This window comes from Frieseomelitta varia, unplaced genomic scaffold (genome assembly GCF_011392965.1).
Source record: "Frieseomelitta varia isolate USP_RPSP 00005682 unplaced genomic scaffold, Fvar_1.2 scaffold_231, whole genome shotgun sequence".
In the NCBI taxonomy this organism is placed as follows: domain Eukaryota; kingdom Metazoa; phylum Arthropoda; class Insecta; order Hymenoptera; family Apidae; genus Frieseomelitta; species Frieseomelitta varia.
In genome coordinates, this window is record NW_025109959.1 from 307,106 (window position 1) to 329,902 (window position 22,797).

At 30.0% G+C, this 22,797-nt stretch overlaps 2 protein-coding genes across 7 annotated transcripts; one reads left to right on the plus strand and one right to left on the minus strand.

Moving 5' to 3' along the window:
- Positions 1-178: 178 nt before the first annotated feature.
- LOC122527744 (RNA exonuclease 1 homolog) lies at positions 179-5,858 on the minus strand. 3 transcript variants are annotated; one of them, XM_043652194.1, is made up of 9 exons: positions 5,381-5,858; positions 3,488-5,220; positions 3,071-3,389; positions 2,792-2,958; positions 2,245-2,715; positions 1,866-2,157; positions 1,613-1,775; positions 1,197-1,456; positions 179-1,057 (listed from the first exon to the last, which is right to left on the minus strand). In XM_043652194.1, exons 1-9 carry the CDS (start codon positions 5,478-5,480, stop codon positions 972-974), a joined length of 3,591 nt encoding a protein of 1,196 aa, XP_043508129.1. In that variant the 5' UTR covers positions 5,481-5,858; the 3' UTR covers positions 179-971. The 3 variants fall into 3 exon arrangements, with proteins under 3 accessions (XP_043508129.1, XP_043508128.1, XP_043508130.1); XM_043652193.1 differs by having other exon boundaries at positions 3,488-5,223; XM_043652195.1 differs by having other exon boundaries at positions 5,739-5,850.
- A 1,298-nt stretch (positions 5,859-7,156) lies between these two features.
- On the plus strand, positions 7,157-21,052 carry LOC122527736 (rho guanine nucleotide exchange factor 28). Of its 4 annotated transcripts, XM_043652178.1 has the most exons (17): positions 7,157-7,249; positions 9,569-9,898; positions 10,017-10,393; positions 10,553-10,702; positions 10,784-10,977; positions 11,777-11,914; positions 12,719-12,794; positions 12,871-12,980; positions 14,599-14,670; positions 16,474-16,521; positions 16,613-17,165; positions 17,280-17,509; positions 17,595-18,139; positions 18,254-18,459; positions 18,938-19,117; positions 19,176-19,879; positions 20,230-21,052. In XM_043652178.1, exons 1-17 carry the CDS (start codon positions 7,210-7,212, stop codon positions 20,471-20,473), a joined length of 4,197 nt encoding a protein of 1,398 aa, XP_043508113.1. In that variant the 5' UTR covers positions 7,157-7,209; the 3' UTR covers positions 20,474-21,052. The 4 variants fall into 4 exon arrangements, with proteins under 4 accessions (XP_043508113.1, XP_043508114.1, XP_043508115.1 ...); XM_043652179.1 differs by lacking the exon at positions 14,599-14,670; XM_043652180.1 differs by lacking the exon at positions 11,777-11,914.
- The last annotated feature ends 1,745 nt before the right edge of the window (positions 21,053-22,797 follow it).

Sequence of the window (22,797 nt, forward strand, 5' to 3'; positions counted from 1 at the left end):
ACATCTTGTGTAACATCGTCTGCAGATATAATTGCTACCAAGCCTTGATCTTCAATACATACATACACAAAAGTACTTTTAATATTTGTTACTACGTAATTTCTTACTACATGTTTTCTAAGGATTTTGCTACATTTGGATCAGGTTTGGTTTAGATACAGGTTTGATTTAGACAGTAAATAATAAAAATGATTATAATTTTTTATCAAATTTTATAATACATTATTACTAGTGTCAATTTGAAAGGTAATTATAGATACCTCGCCAATTTCAATAACTTTAAAATGTGCCCTCAAGAAAATTCTAAATAATTTCACGTATATAACCGTCAACTTGGTTTTAAATTAGATGATATTTTTCGTGCACGCTTCATTATCATAAATGCACCCGAGTTTCAAAAAAAATAGAAGTAATGCTGTAAAAAAATATTTACCCAATTCAATATATATATATATATTTAGGTGATAAAGTGATATCGCATTATGCATCTGACAATGAGTGTTTTATATATAATAATGTGATATTATATATCGCTTTCGAATTTCCAAAACACTTACTTATGTATAAAATTATTTTCATTTTTATTTCTGAAACTGAAGTCTAGTGATAGTTTTATATCTACAGAAAATTATTCAGCATGTTGACCTTGCTAATATATCTTAAAGCTATTGAAATCGGTAGGATCAATTGCTTTGTAAATAATTACCACAAAATCTTATAAAAGTATGAACGCACGAAAAAAACAAAAATGCACCTATTATAAAATAATGAATGAAATTCGAAGATGAGCAATGATTTATGTAATAATCGATTCTAAACTTAATCGGTCATATGTATATCACATATTTATACATGAAAAACTATAATACAACGTATAAGTTAATTTAAAAAAAAAAGATTATTATCATTTTATAAACCACAAAACCATAAGCTGTACACAAATCAGTCTGATTGAGTGTTTGTAGATTCGTTTATTGCAATTTTGCTTCTTCCTTTGCTTTCCAAAGAATTAATTCCATACAAGCGATAGCATCCTCTTTACTATCATGTCCACCAACTATAACAAGAATTAAAATTAATTATAGGAGAATTGATATTGTATTTCATCCTAAACCGTAATGTGCAAGGAAAATAGAATGTCGTCATTAAATGATATCGTAAATAAAAAATAGATAAGTAGATGATTCTAAACTAACCGTCATTTTGGATGAGTTTTCTTAAATATTCGGAACAAAGATTCTTCAACGCTCTCTTTTGTGGATATCCATTTTTGTGCGGAAACATCACACTTGTATCGACCACAGTATCATGTAAGAGTCTCAAAGCTTTGAAGTCACTTTCTAAGCTGTGACCCACTAATATAGTTTTATCTGAAAACATGGTCAGTAATGTCGCTTGAACGTCCAATAACGTTGTTGTCACATCTTTCATATTTTCTTCTGTAATCCCAGAAAACCTGTATACGCGATTTCAATGATACAATAATTATTCATGAAAATTAAATATAGAGTAATTCTCATATATTCATATAAATAAATATAGAATAATTCTCATATATTCACACACATTTCTTAGAAAAAAAAAAAGAAGAAATATTTTAATATTTTTTCACCTGGTATTATAATCGATTATTGGATTTTGTGGATTGACTAACGACTCATATACTACACTGCAATCCTCATCAATGACTGTTATCCTAGTTAATTCCAATCCTTGAGTTGTGTAACACATTTCACAATCAAGTGCATATACTCCTTGTTCCTCGGCTGATGCATCTTAATTATAATAATGATAATAAGAAGAAGTAATAAAATACATATAAACTAAAATTGAAAATAAAAAAGAAATAAACGTTTATGAATTACCTTTTGGCAATGTTTTTACATAACCACGAAGATTTTCATAATCTGTATAATCCCATACATGTGTTTTTGCGTCACAACAGCCAGTTGCAGAACCATATTGTTGACAACAACTATATTTGCCTTCACCTCTAATTGTAAATTTTCTGCCCCAATGATATATACAGTTTTGTGGTTGCAAAGCAAATCCTTGTTTATCAATCATATAAGTCTGACCACATCGACTACAAATTCTTTCAGTAGGTATTTTTGACAGAACATTTCGTGAATTAGTTACATAGACTTTGGCACGACCCTGTAATTGAAAAAATTTGGACAGCAATATAAAAAAATAAACATTTTTACAAATATTTTATTTTTAAACATTTTTCACTTGTTTTACCTTTTGACCGTCTGGATGTGGCCGAGGAAAACCATTATCTCGAAGTTGTTGTTCCGTCAGTATCCATTTTTTTAACATACCATACAAAGCTGGACCTCTAAATTCCATAACAGATCTTTTTGTTTTAAGAACACTCCAGGAACCTTTAGCTTTCCCAGCAAGTACTGCTTCATGTGACACTGTACTACTACCTGGTATTGTTACTGTATTATTATCCACAGATGAATTTTGATCAGTTTCCTTTCTCAGTCTATGAGTAGCAAGCATACAAGAATTTTTGTAAACGGCTAATGCTTTGCATCTTTCATGACAAGCATATTCTTCTTTAACCGCACGTTGTGCTGCATCTTCGGCATTTGTGTAAATCAACACACATATATCATGCATCATATTCACATAATACTGACGAACATTCAAAGGAAATTTCTGCGTGGCTACTTGTAATGGCTCGGGACGAATTAACTGAGGAACCTAAAGCACGACCAAGACATATAATATAATATAACTTTGCATACTTATAATTAATTCTAAAACAATAATTACGAACCACTTGCGGAACATGAGCAATGCGTACACCACTCTTGGCCGTCTGTGCAGCTGTTTTAGAATTGTCTATTGTTTTTGATTCTACCGACTTTCCTACATTTTCTATTACCTTCTTTTTTTCTATTGCTAGAGATTTAGCATATGGTACATGAGCAATTCTGACACGACCTGTCATAAATATCGAATAAAATAAATCTCATATAGATAATTAATATAACAGAATTCACTTCTACTTGAAAAAATATCTTCATATAAATATTTTCTCAAAAAAGTTATGTACCATTTCCATTTAACTTTAATTCGCTGTTGCTCGCTGTTCCTATTACTTCAGGATAGTTTCGACTACTGCTTGCAGAAATTGTTTTTTCTGCTATAGCATCGCGCATTAGACGCCATCTTTCATACATTTTTTGTTGTGCAGTTATTAATTTTCTTGGCTGTTGATTAACTCCAATTTGTCTAGTGACACATGTAGCTGCTGAAGGATGTGCTACTCTTTTCTTACCAACCTCTTCTGTCTGTTCCTTTTCTTTTTCTTGCTGCATCGATGATTCTTTTGATAATTCTGCTGTCTTTGGTCGTTCTGGTACTTGATATTCCTTATAACATTAACAATAGAGAAATAAATATACACATTTATATTGTTATTTTAAAATTTTTTTAATTTCAATAAAATCATTACATTGACTACACATACCTGAAATATTTTTAAACACTCTTCTTGCACATCATGATCTGAGTCAGATGTACTGAAAGTTATATCAACATTATCAATGATACTATTATAATGATCATCATACTCTTCATCACTATCATCCATGAAATTCAGCTGAACACTTTTTAAAGAGTTTGAAGTTTTTTTTTCCTTACTTTCCGCATATTTTTCATCTAATTTACAGCTCGATTTTGAATGTTTATCATTTTTATCACTTTTGTTCTTAGAGTGTTCTTTCGAAGAACTCTTGGAATACTTATGGCGTTTTTCAGATCTATAATTATCCTTTCTGTCACTAGACTTGTGTTTGCTTTCATTTCTTTCTTTGTCTCTATCTTTTTCCTGATGTTTGTGTCTACTCCTATCTTTATCACGCTTCTTATCTTTCGATTCTTTGCTTCTGTGTCTCAAATGATTCTTACTTTTACTTTTACTATAGCTAGAATGCGATTTCTTACTTGATTTATGCTTATCTTTATACTTTTTGTGTGATGTACTGTGACTTTTATGTTTGCTCTTATCCTTATTTTTATATTCCTTTACACTTTCGACACTATTTTTATTCGAATCTATTACATTTCTTTCTTCACACTGTAAGGATTTTGAACTTTCCTCACTAGGGAACATTTCTTGTATCAGAGTATTACTATGTGTTAATATCTTTTCATTGTGGTTTTCTTTATTAACACATTCATTGCTTTCAATTGTTTTTGGAAAATGCACATCTTGTATATTGTTCAAACAATCAGATTTTTTTGCACTAGTATAAGATTTATTTTGTTCTAAGGTCTTAAACTCAATGGCTGTAGTACTAATTTTACTTATGTCATCATCATCCTTACTATCCTCTTCTTCATCATCAGAAAATTTTGGTTCAATATCCATAGAAGAATCTTGAGATAGCTTGCTAGACTCTACATCAGAAGTTGATTTAGAATGTATGAGCACCTCATCTATCATATTTGGATTTGTTCCAAAATTATCTAGTGTAGATTCATTCAATCCATCAGCAGTTTTTAATGGAGTTTTCACTTTTTTTGGAACATATTCTTCCCGTTTCTTTTTACTCTTTGGATAATAAGTTTCCCTGAGTTTAAGTAAATACTCACTTGAACTACCATCTTTACATGAGTTTAATGAAGTAGACTCTGATTTGCACGTAGGTATGTAACTTTGCATAGTGTCCCTAGCTTCAGGTGTGATTACACTAGGTTTGTATTTAATTTCAACGCTTTGAGGTTCTGTGGACTCATTGCCTATGTTTAACCATGGTTTAACTCCATCTGGAGAAGATTTACGTTTCACAGCTACTGTACGTTTCCTGGTTGGCATGTAGGATACTATTGGTATATGACGTTTCTTTAATTCTGCGATTGGTGTTGGATTATAAACGCATGGTTGCATATTAACCGATGCTGGTGTATTTGTACTTTCTTCCACTATGTTGGTCGTAACATTATTTACTGTACTGGATGATCCAGAGGTTAACGTCGGTTTTAGCCCTTCAACTACTTGAGAAACAACGTTCTCACAAGAAAATTTATTATCTACATCTGTAACAGTTCGATTAGCCAGGACTTTTTTGACAGCTTCTGTTACTAATTGTTGCAAAACGTCTGATTCTGATGTTCCATCTGTAGCAGCTTTGGATTCTTCAACTTGACCCGTGGAATGGTTTTCCACCATCTCGGTTGTCTCTGTGGTAATTCCAACATCTTCTAGAACAATTCGTAAACTGATATTTTCAATATAAATCGATATTTCGCGATAGAAAAGCTTTGACATGAAACTGGAATAAATTCGCCGAAAAATGTAAAAATTTTCATACGTAATGTATCTATGATGCAGAGAAAGTCAGACAACAAAGGGACTTACCTCGCTTCGCATGCTTGAAATGACAGTAAGGTCTATCGCACGCTCCACTTTCGTAAAATGGACAGTTAATAGTTTTAAAGTAACCAGTCGAAGGCAACATAACTATTTCATTGTACTTTATACTTTCGATCGCTCATTCTTTGATCAGAAAATACAATCTTCATACAGGAAGATTGGTTTTCAAACAAAATCAATCTTTGCAAACTTGTTTTATATGTCAAACATCATTGTTTTTTATAATTGATTAATGTACATGTGCGATAATTATTCGAGCGAGGTTTACGAATCTTTACAAGACGCATCGAAAACACGAAACTGGAAGCGAATCGGATCCCGAGAATAGAGGTTATGTACCTACCACAAACTCGTACACTACCCTATTTGCAGGTTGTTTGAAAGATTCATTCCCTTTCTTTCTCACCGCTCTACGCTACATCATTCTTTCTCCCACTTAGTCCTTTCCGATCACGATTATTTTTTATTTCCGTGAATTGTAATTCAAAATTTTAATTTTGGATATTTTAATTTGAATTTGATAGGATATCACATACATAAAATTTATAATAAATAATATTTATAATAATATTTATAATAATATATAATATAAGAAAATAATACACTTCTATGTGAGTGTTGAAAGTGAAAAGAATTTTTTAATTCGTTTTAATATTAATCGAAAATTTAAAATTAGTCTTAATTTTACGTATTTCTTATTCATATATATTTATTATAATGAACATAAAACAATTAATATATCGTTATAATAATGATGTATAACAAATGATCGTACGTATATTGTAATTGTTTTCTTAACTTAATTGTATAAATAAATATTCTACATATACTTGATCCGGATTAATAAAACTAACTTAACAAATGAAACTATTGGTAATTAAAATTATTCGGAAAGAAAAAGTATTATTTATATATGTTTCAAGTGATTTTACGCTCTTTGCTGAAATCTTAATTTTTAAATTTAATAAAAAGATTTTTTCTGAAATTCGTTAACAATTGAATCTGGTATGAGCGTTATTAAAAACTTACATTAAGCACTTAGCAATATTAATACATTTATAAATATTTTAATTTTAGTGAAACGTTCCGAAGTATCAAGTAAAATGCAACGTACATTGAAAAGCAAAGTTTAATTTCCTCGACTTTCGAACTATGTTTTTTTTTTAAACAAATCTTTATTTTCCAGTAGATAAGTATTCGTGTTGAACAAATTTCGTCAAGTACGCGCCTGATATGTACTATACTGTTATTCCCACCAAGCGATTCATGCGTTACCACATCTCTACGATTTCTTACTACCTATAGTTCAGCTAGTACAAAATGGTCGACGTGCCTTGACTGTATGATACAGATTGATAGATAAAACATTTTTGTTTTTCTATGAAGGAGTTAGATATAATAAACCACCTGTAACATTAATGGATTTATAAAGGTTATTGCGTTTCAGGTGTGTATCGTTTTTGATGCTAAGAGATATTTTTCAATAAGCAAAAAAGTAATTAAGTCGAGCATTCACCTGTCAATACGGCTTCCTTTTGGCAACAAAGTGTATACGTTGTCCTTATCAGAGTGTGAAATACTGCGTGTATAATTGATGCTTTCCACTTCGTAATAAATTTAAAATATCGTAGTTGTGTTACATCGTTTATTTACGAATTTTGTTTTGTTAAATCTTGCACGAAGAAATTCACGTCTTTACGGAATGTTTCTGAAATGATCAGCTTGGTATAACGCTGTTCATAATATCTATAAATGTTTCAGTGTCCGCTGTCGGGAAAATTAAATACAATTGTTAACCGTTGGGTGTGAAAGAAATGGAGAAACGACAGGAAATACTGGCTCCGTTTTCTTCTGGTAAGTTACTAATCAAAGACATGAATATATAATTTCTTCCTGTCAATATTATACACACACACACACACACACACACACATATAGATACTATTGTATACAATAAAAGGTTAAAAAGACGATCATAATATTCTTTAGAGAATTAATATTCTGTCTATGTTTTATTTATTGGAACCTTGTTTTTCTAATATAAGACTTATAAACATAGAATTGCACTATAGAGCTTTATTTGGGATGTATTAAAATATAGTGCATATGTATATAATTTTAAACATTTAACATAGAAAATTATATTGAAAAATTGATATATTCAGTAACAACATATAAAATTTGAATTAAAATTTATTTAGCTTAGCTAAATGTTAAGTTATATTATGATAATGTTTAATGTTAATATTTCATACAGATATCATATGAATAATCTTTTTTTATATATTTATAATAGAATGTATTACTATTTTTCAATGTCAGTAACTTCATATATAAATAAAGTCATATCAACTACAATTAATATCATAGATGTATTATAATTTAGTTTGTAATTTTTAAAATTTAATAAATAGAATAATAATTTGAAATAGGATAAATGTTATATGTATGTAATTTTTATTTTTATTTAATAATTGGAAGCAAATTTCTAGTGTATTGAATATTAGTTTTTATTTAGTTTAATATTTTGATCATAAACTTTTTAAAATAATATTTGTTTAAAGAAATTTGTTATTTGTTATATTTATAGGATATAGAATTTAATTTTCACATGATTGACTTCAGTGCTTCCATGACTATAAAATTGATACAAAAGATATAGTATTCTGTGTATTCTAACACACACTGATATTCTAAAATTATACATTTTATCAATACTTCAAAATATAGAACTTTAACTTAGAAAATATTTGTAGTAATTTATAGTAAGCAACAAGCTTAAATCATAATTAAAATGTTTTGGTGTATTTTATAATCCTTTCCTCGAATAAAAGTATAAAAATCGAAATGAATAAATTTAAATAATAACTTTTATGTAAAAATTAGTTAGCGTTTAAATGATATTAAATATCGAGAGAAATGTAAGAGTATGATCGAATAATGATGAATGAATTCGTCATTAGTGGGGTTAGTAGGATGGTAACTTAAACAGTATAAGATGAAATCCTATACAGATACACTGTCTTAAAAATATCTTGATTAAAATCTGATAATTCTTAGAAACAATGTTTAACTACGGAAGAAGGATTATGAATACGAAAGCGTAAGATAAAGTTACTGAAAAGGGCGGTAGTAAAGGTAGTTAGATTGAAGGTTGGAGGTCGGTTAAGGATCGGGGGTGCATGGAGGTGGGGTGGCACGCGCGGACCAACGGATCAATTCGCGCTTGGAAGCTACGGGGAAAAGCAACAGTGTGTCTACCCCCTGCTTCCCGGAAAAGTACTTGGTACGATTTAATCTCTTTTATTTATTCTCGATACTAGGATGACAATAAACGGTTTATCAGATCAACATGTGGGTATAATAGAACATTTTAATTAATTGAATATTTTCGTCAGCAGTGTCGTTAGTATCCGGACAGTTCGTATGACATTTACATCGAAACTTCTTCTTTTTTCGCTTTTTTTTGGCAAGATTGAACATGTAAATGTTGGATCAATTGTAACGAGAAGGCTGGTTTCGTCGAACGAAGTGACAGGATCGAGATGACAGTCTCATTTTTATTTATTATCAATTAAAGTTAGATCGATTTAGTAGTACTTGTTTCCGAATTCTGACATTTGACAGACGACCTTGGATTATCTGTGACCGATGTTAATTTAATAGAATAAAATTACTATTTCCAATGAGTTTCATTCTTTCAATGAAAGAGCCGGGTGAGTTTTATTTTTTTTTCGTGCTGATATTCGCACGTTTATAAAGTTGAAAATATGAATGCGTATCATACAAGAATTTGACCTGGTTTTCATTGTATATATCTTTATGTATTACTGACATGAGAACGGGAGGCTGCTGCAATTGTCACAAGCGGGTCCTATTTGTTCCTTTCGCAGTCAATAGGCGCGAGGACATTTGGATATCGGTTTTCTCGTATCTCGATGCAGTTCACGAAGTGCAATATTCCTTGTTACACGCGAGCACCGTCTTTTTCGTGGAAGAGTATCATCGTACAATCTTTTTCATAGTTTAAATACTATCTGTTGCAAGATTTAATGTATATTTTTACTGCCTAAAGTAACTGTTAAATGTGTTTAAATAATAATTCGTATTTTGTCTTATTTCTACGTCATGTAGTCATACGTGTAAAAAGATGTGTTTTTAATGTGCTTATAGATGAGTGTCCAAACAGTGGAGAGGATAGTGAAGAAGATGTAATAACTGACTATTTGGGATCATCGCATTCTGATTGCGATCGTATACCTATTATTAATGGAGATCTTGGTAGTTTAAATCTACATGGAAATATAATTACTGAGACCGGCTACACCAAAGACAATACAGAGAAAACGGCTATCACAATGTCTGAAGGGACTGATGAACAGCAGCAGCAACATTCATTGCTTTCACTTGGCACTAACAGTCAAGCTCAGACTAATCCGTTGGTGCCAATTATCAGTGTCACGCCTCACTCACCTGGTCTCGCCAAAAACTACCCAGTTTTAGGTAAACTTTTTTTATTCTTGTGTAACATTATGCATTACATTTCATTGAACTCAGTACCACTTGACACTGGAAAGTTCTATGTGCTTTTGTGGCTAACAATTTGTTCACCTCCTTGCAGAGGACAACTTGCAACATCTGCATGAAATCCATGATTGTATTCAGCGTATGAGAGATCTGACGCTGAGCAACTGGGGATATAATCATCGCACATCCCACAATGATGTACCTCAACGGTTAACTTCATCATGTCCTTCTCTATGTCCTTTCATTTCACCTGAAATTGCACCACGCTCAAGCAATAATGATACAGGATCTGATCCTGATCTCCTTGCTAACTGTTCCACCAACAGCTCTCCTACGCATTTTCCACCAGTAGGTGCTCGTTCACAGAATGCACAAGGTATAGACCGAAGACGCAGCTGGACTGACTTGGAAGATACTCGATTTGGACGTCGCAGATATTCTGGACAAAATCACCTACAAGCACAAAATATGGTTAATATTGTTCGATACATTTTTAAAGAAATACATTAAATTCATTGTACACATGTAGCATGAATATAATTGCTTCATTGCTTTTTCAATTTACTTTGTCAAAGTTTTTAATTACTCTTTTCATTATTATATTCAATGTTTTAACCATTACAATTTCAGCGACAGCGCAGTATTAGTTTAAGCAGCTTAGACAGTGAAATGGAAATAGAATTACATGGAAAATCTTGTAGCAGACCTGTAGGAGCTGGTAGTCGAGCATGCAGATCACAAGCAAGTACTCATTCTCTCAATGAAGCTGATCTTATACAAGTAAGAAGGATGCTTATGTTGAGAAGCTTCTTAAATGTTTAATTTGTAACAAAATACATCCAAAAAAATTTTTTTTAATAGAGCGAATATCAGAAGATAGTTACAAAACGATTCAAAGGTAGTCAAAGATTAGCAGACAGTAGTGGTTTAATGCCTGGTCTTACAGGCTCTCGTTTACCTCTTCAGAAATCTATTTCAACACCTTCAATTGTTACTCCTCAAGTTAATGCTCATTTATCAGAAACTGTAACTAGAACAACACCATCACTTACAGCGTAAGTTAAATAAAAGTATTTTTAGATTGAATAGCTAGATCAATAGTGATGGAAATTTCTGAACTATTATATTATCTATTAATAGATACGACGAGTATAGTTTTTAATATTTTAAAATTTGTAATACAAACTTTATATTTTAAAATTTTATTTTATTTTTAGTTTTGTATTAATTTAAATAATATCAATTTTTAACATTGCTAACAAATACTTAAAATCTACTGATCTAGCTTGCAATCTTTCTGTTATGTCATATACAAGTAGTATACAAAGTAACACATTTTATATGTATATAAAGTATAAGATATATGTATACATATATATATTTTTTTTACTTAAACTTAAATAATCTTTAAATTAATAGTAAAAAATAATTAATGCATGGTTTATCAATATATTCACAAAAGATTTTAAAATTTGCCTACATCTAAGAATGCTTGCATCAACTTGTATTTTGTAGATGAAAGTAGCATGATTGCACCATTTATTACTACATTTAAGTAATTTTCAATTTTTTAAAATTAAATTGCACTTGTATTGAAGTTAAAATATTAGTTCATCTTCATAATATTGAATTCCTAAAATTATTTAAAAAATTTGAATTTCACATTGAATAATCTAAATAATCATTTAATAATTATTTAAACAATCTTCTGTACATTCTAATTAACTTTGCGTCTTTGTGGCACTACTATCTCGGTGGAAAATCACGCGAGAATTTTTGACTTGCATCTTTTACACAATAGTCGCATACTTTGTGTTTGTACTTGACAATTTCCTACCATCCTGCATGGTACAGCCGACGTGAAAGAAACGAAAAGGGTAGTGGAAGTGAGACTGAAACTGAGGATCTTCACACTCCAAACAGCCATGAATTCCATGAAGACAGAGAAGGCACTCCAAATGCTCAGATATCCTTTGATGAGTTACTAACGGAGTGAGTATTATACAGTTTTTCACGTGTATATAGAGTGTTTGGTAACAAATAGTAAAAAAATTTAAGGAATGCTTCCATAAACTAAAAATTATAGATACATAAAAATGAAGAATAACAAAATTGCGTTTGAAGCTTTATTTATTAGTTATTGACATTTAAAAATCAATTAAATAATAAAATAAAAAATACAATACTATTAAATATGTTCATTTACAAAAATTTGTAAGAACAAGAGTCTTTTAATTCATAATATGTCACTGAGTAACGTGCAACATTGCTTGGTTTAGAAATAGTATGTTGATTGATTTTTAGGTAATAACGAGTAATAAACAAAGTAATGAACACAAACTTTTTTATTTCTTCTTTTCGTATTATTTTTGTATTGATTTGTAGAAGCAGCCTTTAAATCTTTTATCACTTGTTGTCAAGCACCTTATATAATATATTCTGCTAACAAGGCGCAAGGAAAAAAATAACTGGTTTGTATCGGCTTCATCATTAATTATGTTTTTTTATATCGTATACACACGACAATAAGATTGTAATGCTATTTAGATTTTTCTATGTGTTCTTTATTTTTTCATTGAAATATTCAGTAATGTAATAATTTAATTTATTTGTATTTTAATCATGTAATGTAAATACACCATATGTATCGCTTGTAAATATATTTATACTATGCTATAATCATTCTTATACTATACTGTTTTGTATTGTAAATTATTTTAATTAATTATATCACATATTAATTATAATATATATAAATATAATAAATGAATATAAATATATATGTTTACTTTTTAGTGGCACTGTATATGATGACCATCAATCAGAAAAAACTAGAAGAAAACGTGGTTCTATTTTTTTCCGTAAAAAAAAGGTATTAACATAAAATTATAAAAGATTTAAATATTTACATAGATAAAATATAAATAAGAATTACGTTGAAATTATAGGATAAAAGTACCATCAAAACTACATCAAGTATATCCTCAACTACAAGTAGTTATAATGTTAAGAGAGGATCTACTGCATCGTTACCTTTACCAACTTCTGGAAGTGGAAGGTAAATACCTTTTATTATTAAAATTATAGATTTCTTGCATTGGATCTGCGTATCAATGGTTCAAGATTCGCACGCAATTGGCATGGCTAGGCCTAAACTCGGAGTTTATTATAAACTCCTTTTATTTTGAACAGATATACAGTAGAACCTCCAGCATCCGAATTATTAGGAAGGCATGACTTTTTAGATGAGACAACTTTAAAATAGCTGAATAGCGACTATAGTTTGAAATGAATGATACAAGAATAATTATAAATGATAAGATGCAATACGAATGTAGCTTTTAATTACTTATTGATATCATTTTTTTTTTTCTGAAATATAAATTTCTTAGTATGTTGATGTGCACTGAATTACATTCTATTTAAGATCTAAACTATGTAAGTCCCTTTAATTATGTCACACATGCTTTGGCATAAAAAGGCACACCTTTATTGCTGTTTTCGTTAAATTTGTTTTCTTTTTTAGCACAAGAATCAAGCATATTTCTGACAATATTTTTATTAATTAATGCTGAAATTATGCTTTGATTAAATTTAAAATACTGTATTACTTTAATATTATTACATTCTTTATAATTCATGTACTAACAATTTTTGTTACATCATGTAATTTTATTTTTTGTTTATTAATCTTTTCAACTGTTGCTGTAAAAGAAATTTTCAAAATATACTTTTCATACAGTTTAATGACATTAAAATATTTAAGGAGTTTTATTAAATAATAGAAATATAGAATAATAAAATGTTTGAATGATAGGTTTTCGGATATTAGAGATTCTACTGTACTATATAAGTTAAAGAATATGTACACATATTTGCGCTCAGCAAGAAATTTGCGGTTTTTTAATTTTTCTCTGCTCAGATTTTTATAAAAATGTGTATCATCTGATAAAACTAACTAAACTTAATTACTTAATTTGTCATTTATCCATTGATAATTTAATATGATGAATTACCAATAAAATTTTGATAATCAGCACTTACATATATTTAAAATTTTAAATAATTTTTCATATTTTACTCTGTGAAATTTCTCTTATTGAATTTTTACACATGTGAAAAATAAATAGCTAGAGGAAGTATTATTATATCTGCTTATTATTCAGAAGCTTTGGCTGGCTCAAAAGCTTATTTCTAATTAATTTTGCAATTTAATCAATAGTATGGCAAGCTTTAGCGTGTTTATCCTCGCGTCTCTAACATTGATTAATAAAAAACATTTGCATATACATGTTAATTAACATACAAAATTCTATGCCCAAACTTCTTCAATCGTATGATTATTGTTTTTACAAGTTTAATATAAATCATAGATATACTAATGAAAAATGATAGTTTTCACAATTTAAAAAAGGTATACATGATCTTTTTTTAACACTGCACATCTATATACTCTTCGTTGCATTAAACTATGTTTCCAAAAAAGACAATGTTTCAAAAAGAGTGTATATTGTCAAGTAATATATGGAAACTGAGAAATGCTAGAATAAGAAAACTGAAGAAGAAAGGGAAACAAAAGCAAAATGAGGTTGCCCTAATGCAGTGTGTGCTTTTTCCTTTCCCCGTGCATTCCCTCTCGTGCAACGACAAACCAATCGATTGTTCAACGATTAAAGGGAAATTAACAGCAAGAAAGCCGTGACAAGCTACAGCCCTTGGCGGCGAGTTGCTACTAAGCTTGGAGTCAAGTAAGTCTCAGATGTCTGATGTGTTCCTTCTATTCTGTCGAAGCGTTCGTACGTTTCTGTTCGTATATTAAATCCTACACAGTAGTAGGATGACCCGCGTCTATCGTTCCTCGATTCTTTTCTCGCACACATTGTTTAAAAGGCAATTGAATTGCTTCTTTGTGTTGTATTGACAGAGACATCACCTTGCCCCTGCCTATGCTTCTGATATGCTTGCTTCTATTATTTATAATTATTCAGTGATATATTTTGTGTATACATCTCTTTTTACAACTTCATTCAAACATTATACTACAAACTTATAATTATCAAATGACTAAATAATTTCTTCATCAAGCATCATCAAGAATGAATATCTAGTATTCTCATGTTTCCAATTAATATGAATTTCTTTATTATCCTCCATTTTGTCTTTCCTCCATAGTATGAATGTGTAGCTTTATTTACAATCTCTTCCACATTAAATGTATCTCAGAATCTACACTCGCATCATTCGCAACTTTTGGATCAAGTTAGGGAAAATTATTGCGTTATCATGTCAAATTAATTATTTCTGAATGTCAAAGATATTTTTCAAAATAAAAATTAGAGATAGGAGGATTTAGTTAATCATTTATTATGTATTTATTTATTATGTTTCGAATTTATCTAATAAAATATGGAATTTTGCTGTTTTTGCTTATTTTCATTAAAATGAGCTGTAGATGTTTCAAAACTTTTATTTCTAGAATTATTCGCAGGGTCTGGTATATTTCAGTAATATCTTTATCGTAACGTTGAAAATATTATAAGAAAATTTCTATTTCTTAGGTTTCTTTTAGAAAATCAAGTTTTTGGAAAATATGATCATGTTTATTGAAATTCTACCTACAAAATAAATCTTTTATCGGATAAAGTTTTTGAAATCAATTCAATTAATTCAACTTTTGAAAATAGTGCATCTTATTATCATATCTTTAGGTAAGCATGCCATATGCTTTTTTTACTATGGTCAAGTTCATTCGCACATTGTATTTTAGCTCTATATTAAATAAAAATAAATAAAACAAAGAAAAGCCTTCATTATTCAAATTTTTAAAAGGCAAATAATCAATATAGACCACATTTGCGTTGAAACATATTATGTGATATAGAAATCTTTCAATAAAATCCTCATTTACATTCACTTAAATGGCATTAAACCCTTCGGTAGGTATAAATGACATATTGGAACGGCTATGAGACCTGCCGATTTGTTTTTGGATCTCATTGAAGAAGTGTCTAATTCTTTGTGCAGATACCAGAGATTACAGGAAAGGATCAAACTGGAAGGAGTCGACCAAGGAATCTAATTCGTTAATAATTAATGATTATTCATAAAAATAAAATAATCCGAATCAGTCCAAATTAGTCCAAATTGATCCAAAAATATTGTTACTACCTTGTTAGGTCTAAGGTACCGTTTTGTTAGCAAGTCGTACTGTGATTTCGAATATTTGCACATTTCTAATGTTTAATATATAAAAATCTGTTTATGACTGATAAGTAAACTATTAAAGGATTGTAATATGTTTAAAATATCTTCTTAAATCATATTGACCTTATAGATTTCTTTAATTAGAATTGCATTAATAATTTTGTGTCACTATTCCTTCTATTACTTCAAGTTATGATAAATGTGGCACTAATGTTTAGTTTTCAAATTAGCATTAAAATAAAATTGATTTTTAATGTATAATTTTAATCGAAATACAGTGTATGCAACATTTGTTTCTCTGTGGAAGAAACAGTATTTTGAAATATAAATTTATATCTTTCTTTCAGTCAAACAATAAATGAGGAGAGAGATGGAGATGGACGTGATATATCCAGGTTAGTAAAAACTTGTTAAAAAAAAAATTATTAAATTTTCTTCATGAAATGTCTAATTTATAATGGCGTTTTATTTAAAATAATATTGTAGTGGACTAGAAGGATATGACCTTGGAGACGACACTTACCAATTCACTGTGGGTGATCTGGAAGGCTTGGATCCTGAATTGGGCCTGGCAAAAGAGGAACCTGATTCTTGGAGTGCTGCCATTGGACATAACGTTGCATTGCGGCTAGCTGATAACTGTGAACGAAAAGTAAAAAGACAAGAACATATTTATGAGTTTGTACTTACGGAAAAACATCACTGTTTAGTACTTCTCGCTATGGAAAGAATTTTCGCGGAAGGTCTGCGACGTCACTTTCGTTTCGGTCAAGCAGATCTGGAACGCATGTTCCCAAGGCTACGTGATCTCATTGATATTCATTTACGATTTCTGCAAAAATTACGTAAAAGGCAAAATACAAATTCTATTGTTCCTACAATTGCTGATATATTAGTGGATCAATTCTCTGGAGAGAATGCACAACGTATGAAGAGTGCCTATGGGGAATTTTGTAGTCGTCACAGAGATGCTGTAGAAGCTTATAAGTATTATTTGCGTCATGATCCTCGATTTGCACGATTCGTGCGTCAATGTCAGGTAGAGTAACGTTTTTTCTTTATATATATATAAAACTTATTTTCTTATTTTATATTTTATATTTTATATATATATATATATATATATATGTGTGTATAATTAATGCTTGTATAGTCACATCCTTTGTTGAAGAAGAAAGGAATTCCTGAATGTATTTTATTTGTTACTCAACGTTTAACAAAATATCCACTGCTTGTGGAACCACTTATCAAAACGGGTATTGCGCAAGAAGAGGGTGAAGATTTACGCAAAGCTTTGGTTCTTGTTAAAGAAATTTTGGCAAATGTGGATACATGTGTTGCTGATAAGGAAAGGGAAGATAGAAAATTAGAAATTTATAATAAGTAAGAAAATTATATATTTTATAAAATATATATTTCCAATTCTTTCATAACTATTAATGATATGTCTCTTGTTATTATTATTTAGGATTGACGCAAAGTCTTTTGCGACATATCGTGGTGCCAAGTTCAAAAAATCAGATATTATGGCATTTAATAGAATTTTAAAATTCGAAGGTACTGCGTATTTAATGCAAGGTCGTGGAAAAATGACTGCCATTGTAGTGGTTGTTCTTTCTGACATATTATTTTTCTTGGCTGAAAGAGATCAGAAATATGCATTTTTTGTGCCTGACAATAAGGCTGGTATAGTGTCACTTCAAAAATTACTAGTTCGTGAAAAGGCGGGTCAAGAATCTAGAGGAATTTATTTAATAAGTAGCAATCCAGCTGAACCTGAGATGTTCGAGTTAAAAATTCAAAAGCCAAAAGATAAGCAATTGTGGATACAAGCAATTAGATCAGCAGTTGAAGCCTGTCCGCAAGAACCTGAAAATGAAACTGATATATCAACTGAAAGTAATAATAATAATGAATTAAGAGATACACGTTCCTCTTCTATATCGTTACTTTCTGTTGAAGAAAAACAACGTTTAGTCAAAACTAAAGAGTCGCATGTTCTTAAGATAGTTGGTATGTGTGATATCTTATTTTCATTAAATAATATATTATTATTATAATCTTATTATATTACATATATATTAATTTAAAAATTATATAATAAATATTTTATATTATTATAATTAGGTGAACTGCGAAAGAAGGATGCGGAACAGGCATTATTGCTCGAAGAAAAAATCAATTTACAAATACAACTTTTACATGCTGCTAATATTTGGAATGGAAATGAAAGTAGTGATAATGAGAAAATAGAAAAAGCTGATAAAGAAATTGCAGATTATACTAGATTAGTTCATAATGAAGGAACTGAAACCACACAGTTACGGCAAGAGGTTGTTCTATCTTATTGTATATATTTTTTAAAATTAAATTACTATTATAAAGGATATTCGAAAATTTCTATATATATTTTATTGAAATCAAAAACGGTTTATAAATCTTACGTCAAAAGTACAATATATGGAAAAAATGATAAATCACTTTTGCTCATTTAGTAATGTTTACTTTTTTTTATATAAGTTGCATTTAGTAAATTAAAACCGTATTTATCGAAATTACACAGATTTACAATGAAAATCGATTTATAGACAATTTAACATAATATTAGCTTTTTTACATCGATAAAAATAGCATTTCAAAATACATGAATAAATAATTATAACATTTCTTCCATGTTCATTTGACATTTTAGTCACATATTGTATTTATAATAACTTATTTTAATCATGTGTAAAACACTGTCAAAGTTAGTATGAAAAGTAATTTAATATCCTATATAATGCAATTGAAACTAAATAATCTATTTTGTAGGTGGTTGCAGCTATTCAAGAAGCAACAAAACTTGCTAGCTCATTATCTTTTAGTGCGGGTGGTGCTACTCTTTCGAGAAGTTTAAGTTCTGCAGGAGAGCGACATAGTGAGGCCTATGTTCCGTCTGCACTTTGTATTCCTCGAAGAGCTGAGACATTCGCGGGTTTTGATCATAACAAAGTAAATATACAATATATAACAGTTAAAATCAAAATAGTAATTACATCCATTTTTTCAGGAAAAATATCCGTTGCGAGAGTCTGCAATTCATTCTGTAATTTCTCTTCCAAAAGTTAGTGAATTTATGAAAGAAAATCCGGAAGAAAAAGGAAATCAAGATACAGAAATATGTAAAGAGCAACAATGGGCAGCGATTCGTTTGTCTCATCATGTTTATAGGTTGGTCTGTATAATTAGTAATCAAATGACGACAATTGACAGCCTACAGGCTCAATTAGCTGCGTGTAAAGAAGGTAGTATGGGCAAATTAAATAACAGACCTAATCCAAATCGCCAATTAGAAGAATTACGTAATTTACAAGATAAATTAAGTCAAGAAAAAGCAGCGTTTCGTGCCGCATCACAACAAGAACAAAAGCAATTAGAAGAAGAACGAGCCGAATTGGCAAGACTACGTGAACAATTAGCAGCGGAACAGAGAGATGTTACACAACAGCGAGATCAATTATATCGGCGGCTCGAAGCATTAGAACGACAAGGGGTGACATTAGTTACGAGTTCTACACCTAGTTCTACAACAATTCATCTATCTCATTTGACACAGGGATCTGATACCGTACAGACACGAAAAACGCAGCCGGATGCTAAAAGAATTCCGTTAAATTTAATTAGTGCTACTAATCAGCAAAAAGTGCAAAGTAATCTTCCAGTAAAACAACAGTTGCCTTTAAAACTTGCTAGTGGAAGCAACAATAATACTAGGCAAGTATATTAATTGGAAGATGTGTTTAAAGTACGAAAAATATAAAAGAAATTAACAATAATAATAATAATAATAATGATACATATCTGTCACGTACTTGTTTACTTTTTTTTCTTCAGTAGTTTTAATTTTAGGTAATTGTCTTCTGTTTGTCGTGGTTTTACTTGTTTCATTTTCTCCTTATTGTGTCTTATGTTTCGTAAACTCATTTTTAAGTAATTTTCTTAGTTTCCGTTTTCTCTTTGCTCACACATGCTCACTGTACGATCACACATACTTCCATGCATTATACAATAATTAATACAAGATATACTTTAATAATGCCTTTTTTATTTAATAAAAAATATAGAAGTGGAAACACGAGTAATAATAGTCCAGATCGGCATTCACGAACGGGAAGCAGTCCGGCAATTGTAACTGGCTCTACATATTCTTCACCGGAATTAGGAAACAATCATGCCGGTACGAGCCAAACTCATTCCTCGAATCGTTCGCTTCGAATTACACGATCGCCTCCAGAATATCCACATCAGCAACAGCATCAGAGAACGGAACAGCAGCAACCTTTGGAAGAAGAAGTAATTTTTTTCTGACGTTTCTTTCGTTTTGGTCGGAAACATTCTCGATCTTCTCGTCCTACAACTGGCGAAGCTACCCCGACTTCTACACTAACTCCCTCCCGAAATCAATCAAAAGATGCTCAACCTAGAAGTCGTGTAAAGTCATTTTGACTTTCAACATTTTCTCGGTAAGACTCTTTTACTATTGTTATATATTTTTTTCGTGATTCTACTATTACTTTTTTAATTTCTCCATTTTCATATCATGTTTATGATACGCTTCTTCCACGAACACTTCCTTCTTCCTTTTTTTACTTTCTTCTCTTCTTACTTGCCCGTGTCTTTCTTTCCATTCTCTTTTCTATTATTCTTCTTTCATTAACAATTTTATTCATGTTGTACATTGACAGATGCAACATAGTACATAAGTGATGCATTTAAGGTGTCCATAATAACAGTGTGATTGTCAATAAAAAAAAAAAAGAATATACATATTATTCTCAATAAATTGATAAAAGATAGTGTTACTTTTCAACTGCTACTGAAGGCAATAATATCATTTTTATGGAAATTCTCACAGAACCTATTATAAAGAGAAAAATAACTATAAAAGATATGTGGACAAATAAATTGATCAGTGCTCAGAAATATTTGCGAAAAAAGAAAAACGTGTTAAAATGGCCGGCTTAGTGAGATAGATCAGCCGATCTTGTTAAATTCTTACGCGTTATGTTATTAAGCCGACTGACAGTTTTAGAAACATGATTTTAGACGAATCTTTTAAGCAAATCTGTTGCAGCCTGTTGAAAATGCAAAATAGAAAAAAGTACATTACATTAGGATTGCATATACATGAATATGTGTATAGATATACTTTTTCATGACATATGTATGACATCATGTATGTTGAGAATGAAACGCGCGAAAATATATGCGTGCATATGAATGAAATTTAATGAATGTGCCGCGTTTAATGAATGTAATTTCATTTTGTGGCACGTATACATGTATATTTCTTATGTATATGTACGAATGTGTGAGTGACCGCAGTAACTATTCTTATACCATAACTTTAAAAGTATTTTAATACGTGCTAAAACGACGGGTAAGATCTATTGTTAACAGTAATGCATTGCTATTATGTGTGCCAAGCCACAGGTCGAAATCGTTAATTATATGAATTTAATTATTTCTGTAACGATTATAAATCCTCTTTAATTGAATCGACAATAGTCCAAGCGGTATTTTATATTTGATATTTTTCTTCGAGATTATTCACTGCCATTATCATTAATCTGTAACCGTTTTTTTCTTTCCGTCTTTTTTTTTTTAGTAACATACAAGCTATTTTATTTATTGCATTATGTAAGATCAGTGATGATTCTTGATTGTGAACTATTTTATTTATACTTTATATGAGACTTTTTTCATGAAGAAAACTTTCGAAGAATGTTCCAGAGAAAGTATTATACAAAGATTGATCATACTGCACGTCTAAAATATTAGATAAAAGATAATCTCAGAAATGTGGCTTTAGAATGTGGATCATCGTTGTAAAGTCAAAATTGTTTCTTTTGATACACAAATCTATTTAGATTTTAGCTTGAAGATTAGTGTTTATCTCAAAAGATACTGTAACGTGCAATATGATCGAATAGAAGGACAGCGTCGTCGAGGCACGATGATAAAAATGTGACTAATTAATTTATCTTTGTAAGGAAATATAAGTAATGCTATCGACTTGTCTCAATCAATCGTGGTGACAATAGTTCTTAAAAGTATTTCTGTAAGATGTAAAAAAAAATAATTGAGTTCTTACAAGTCTATTACTAAAAAAAAAAAAAAATACCGAGCATATATTAGCTCATAAATGATATTGTATTAACCTGTTAGTAGCCTTTATGGATGAGTGTTCGACTTCATTTCAAGAACACTTAATACAAATTAAAATATTCTTAATGTCGTAATGCTCATTATAAGGAAAACACGAAACATATATGAAAAGTAAATTTTAACGCTGGAACGTAATTCCAAGAAATCATTCCAGATAGATATTAGAAATTATATATACATATGTATATATATAATTATGTAAATATATATACATTTATATATATAATTTAATTGCATATACACACACACACACACACACACACACACATATATATATAAATATATATTAAAGAATGTATTCTTTATGTACATTAAGAACGTTGCATTATGTCAAATGTAGCTTGATACCAGTAAAATTTATTGTTATTAAATATTATCCTTGTGCAATGAAGTCGCACACCATCTTCAGGGTAATGCGAAGAATCAAATTGGAATAACAACTAAGGAGTAGTGCGGCGGCCTAC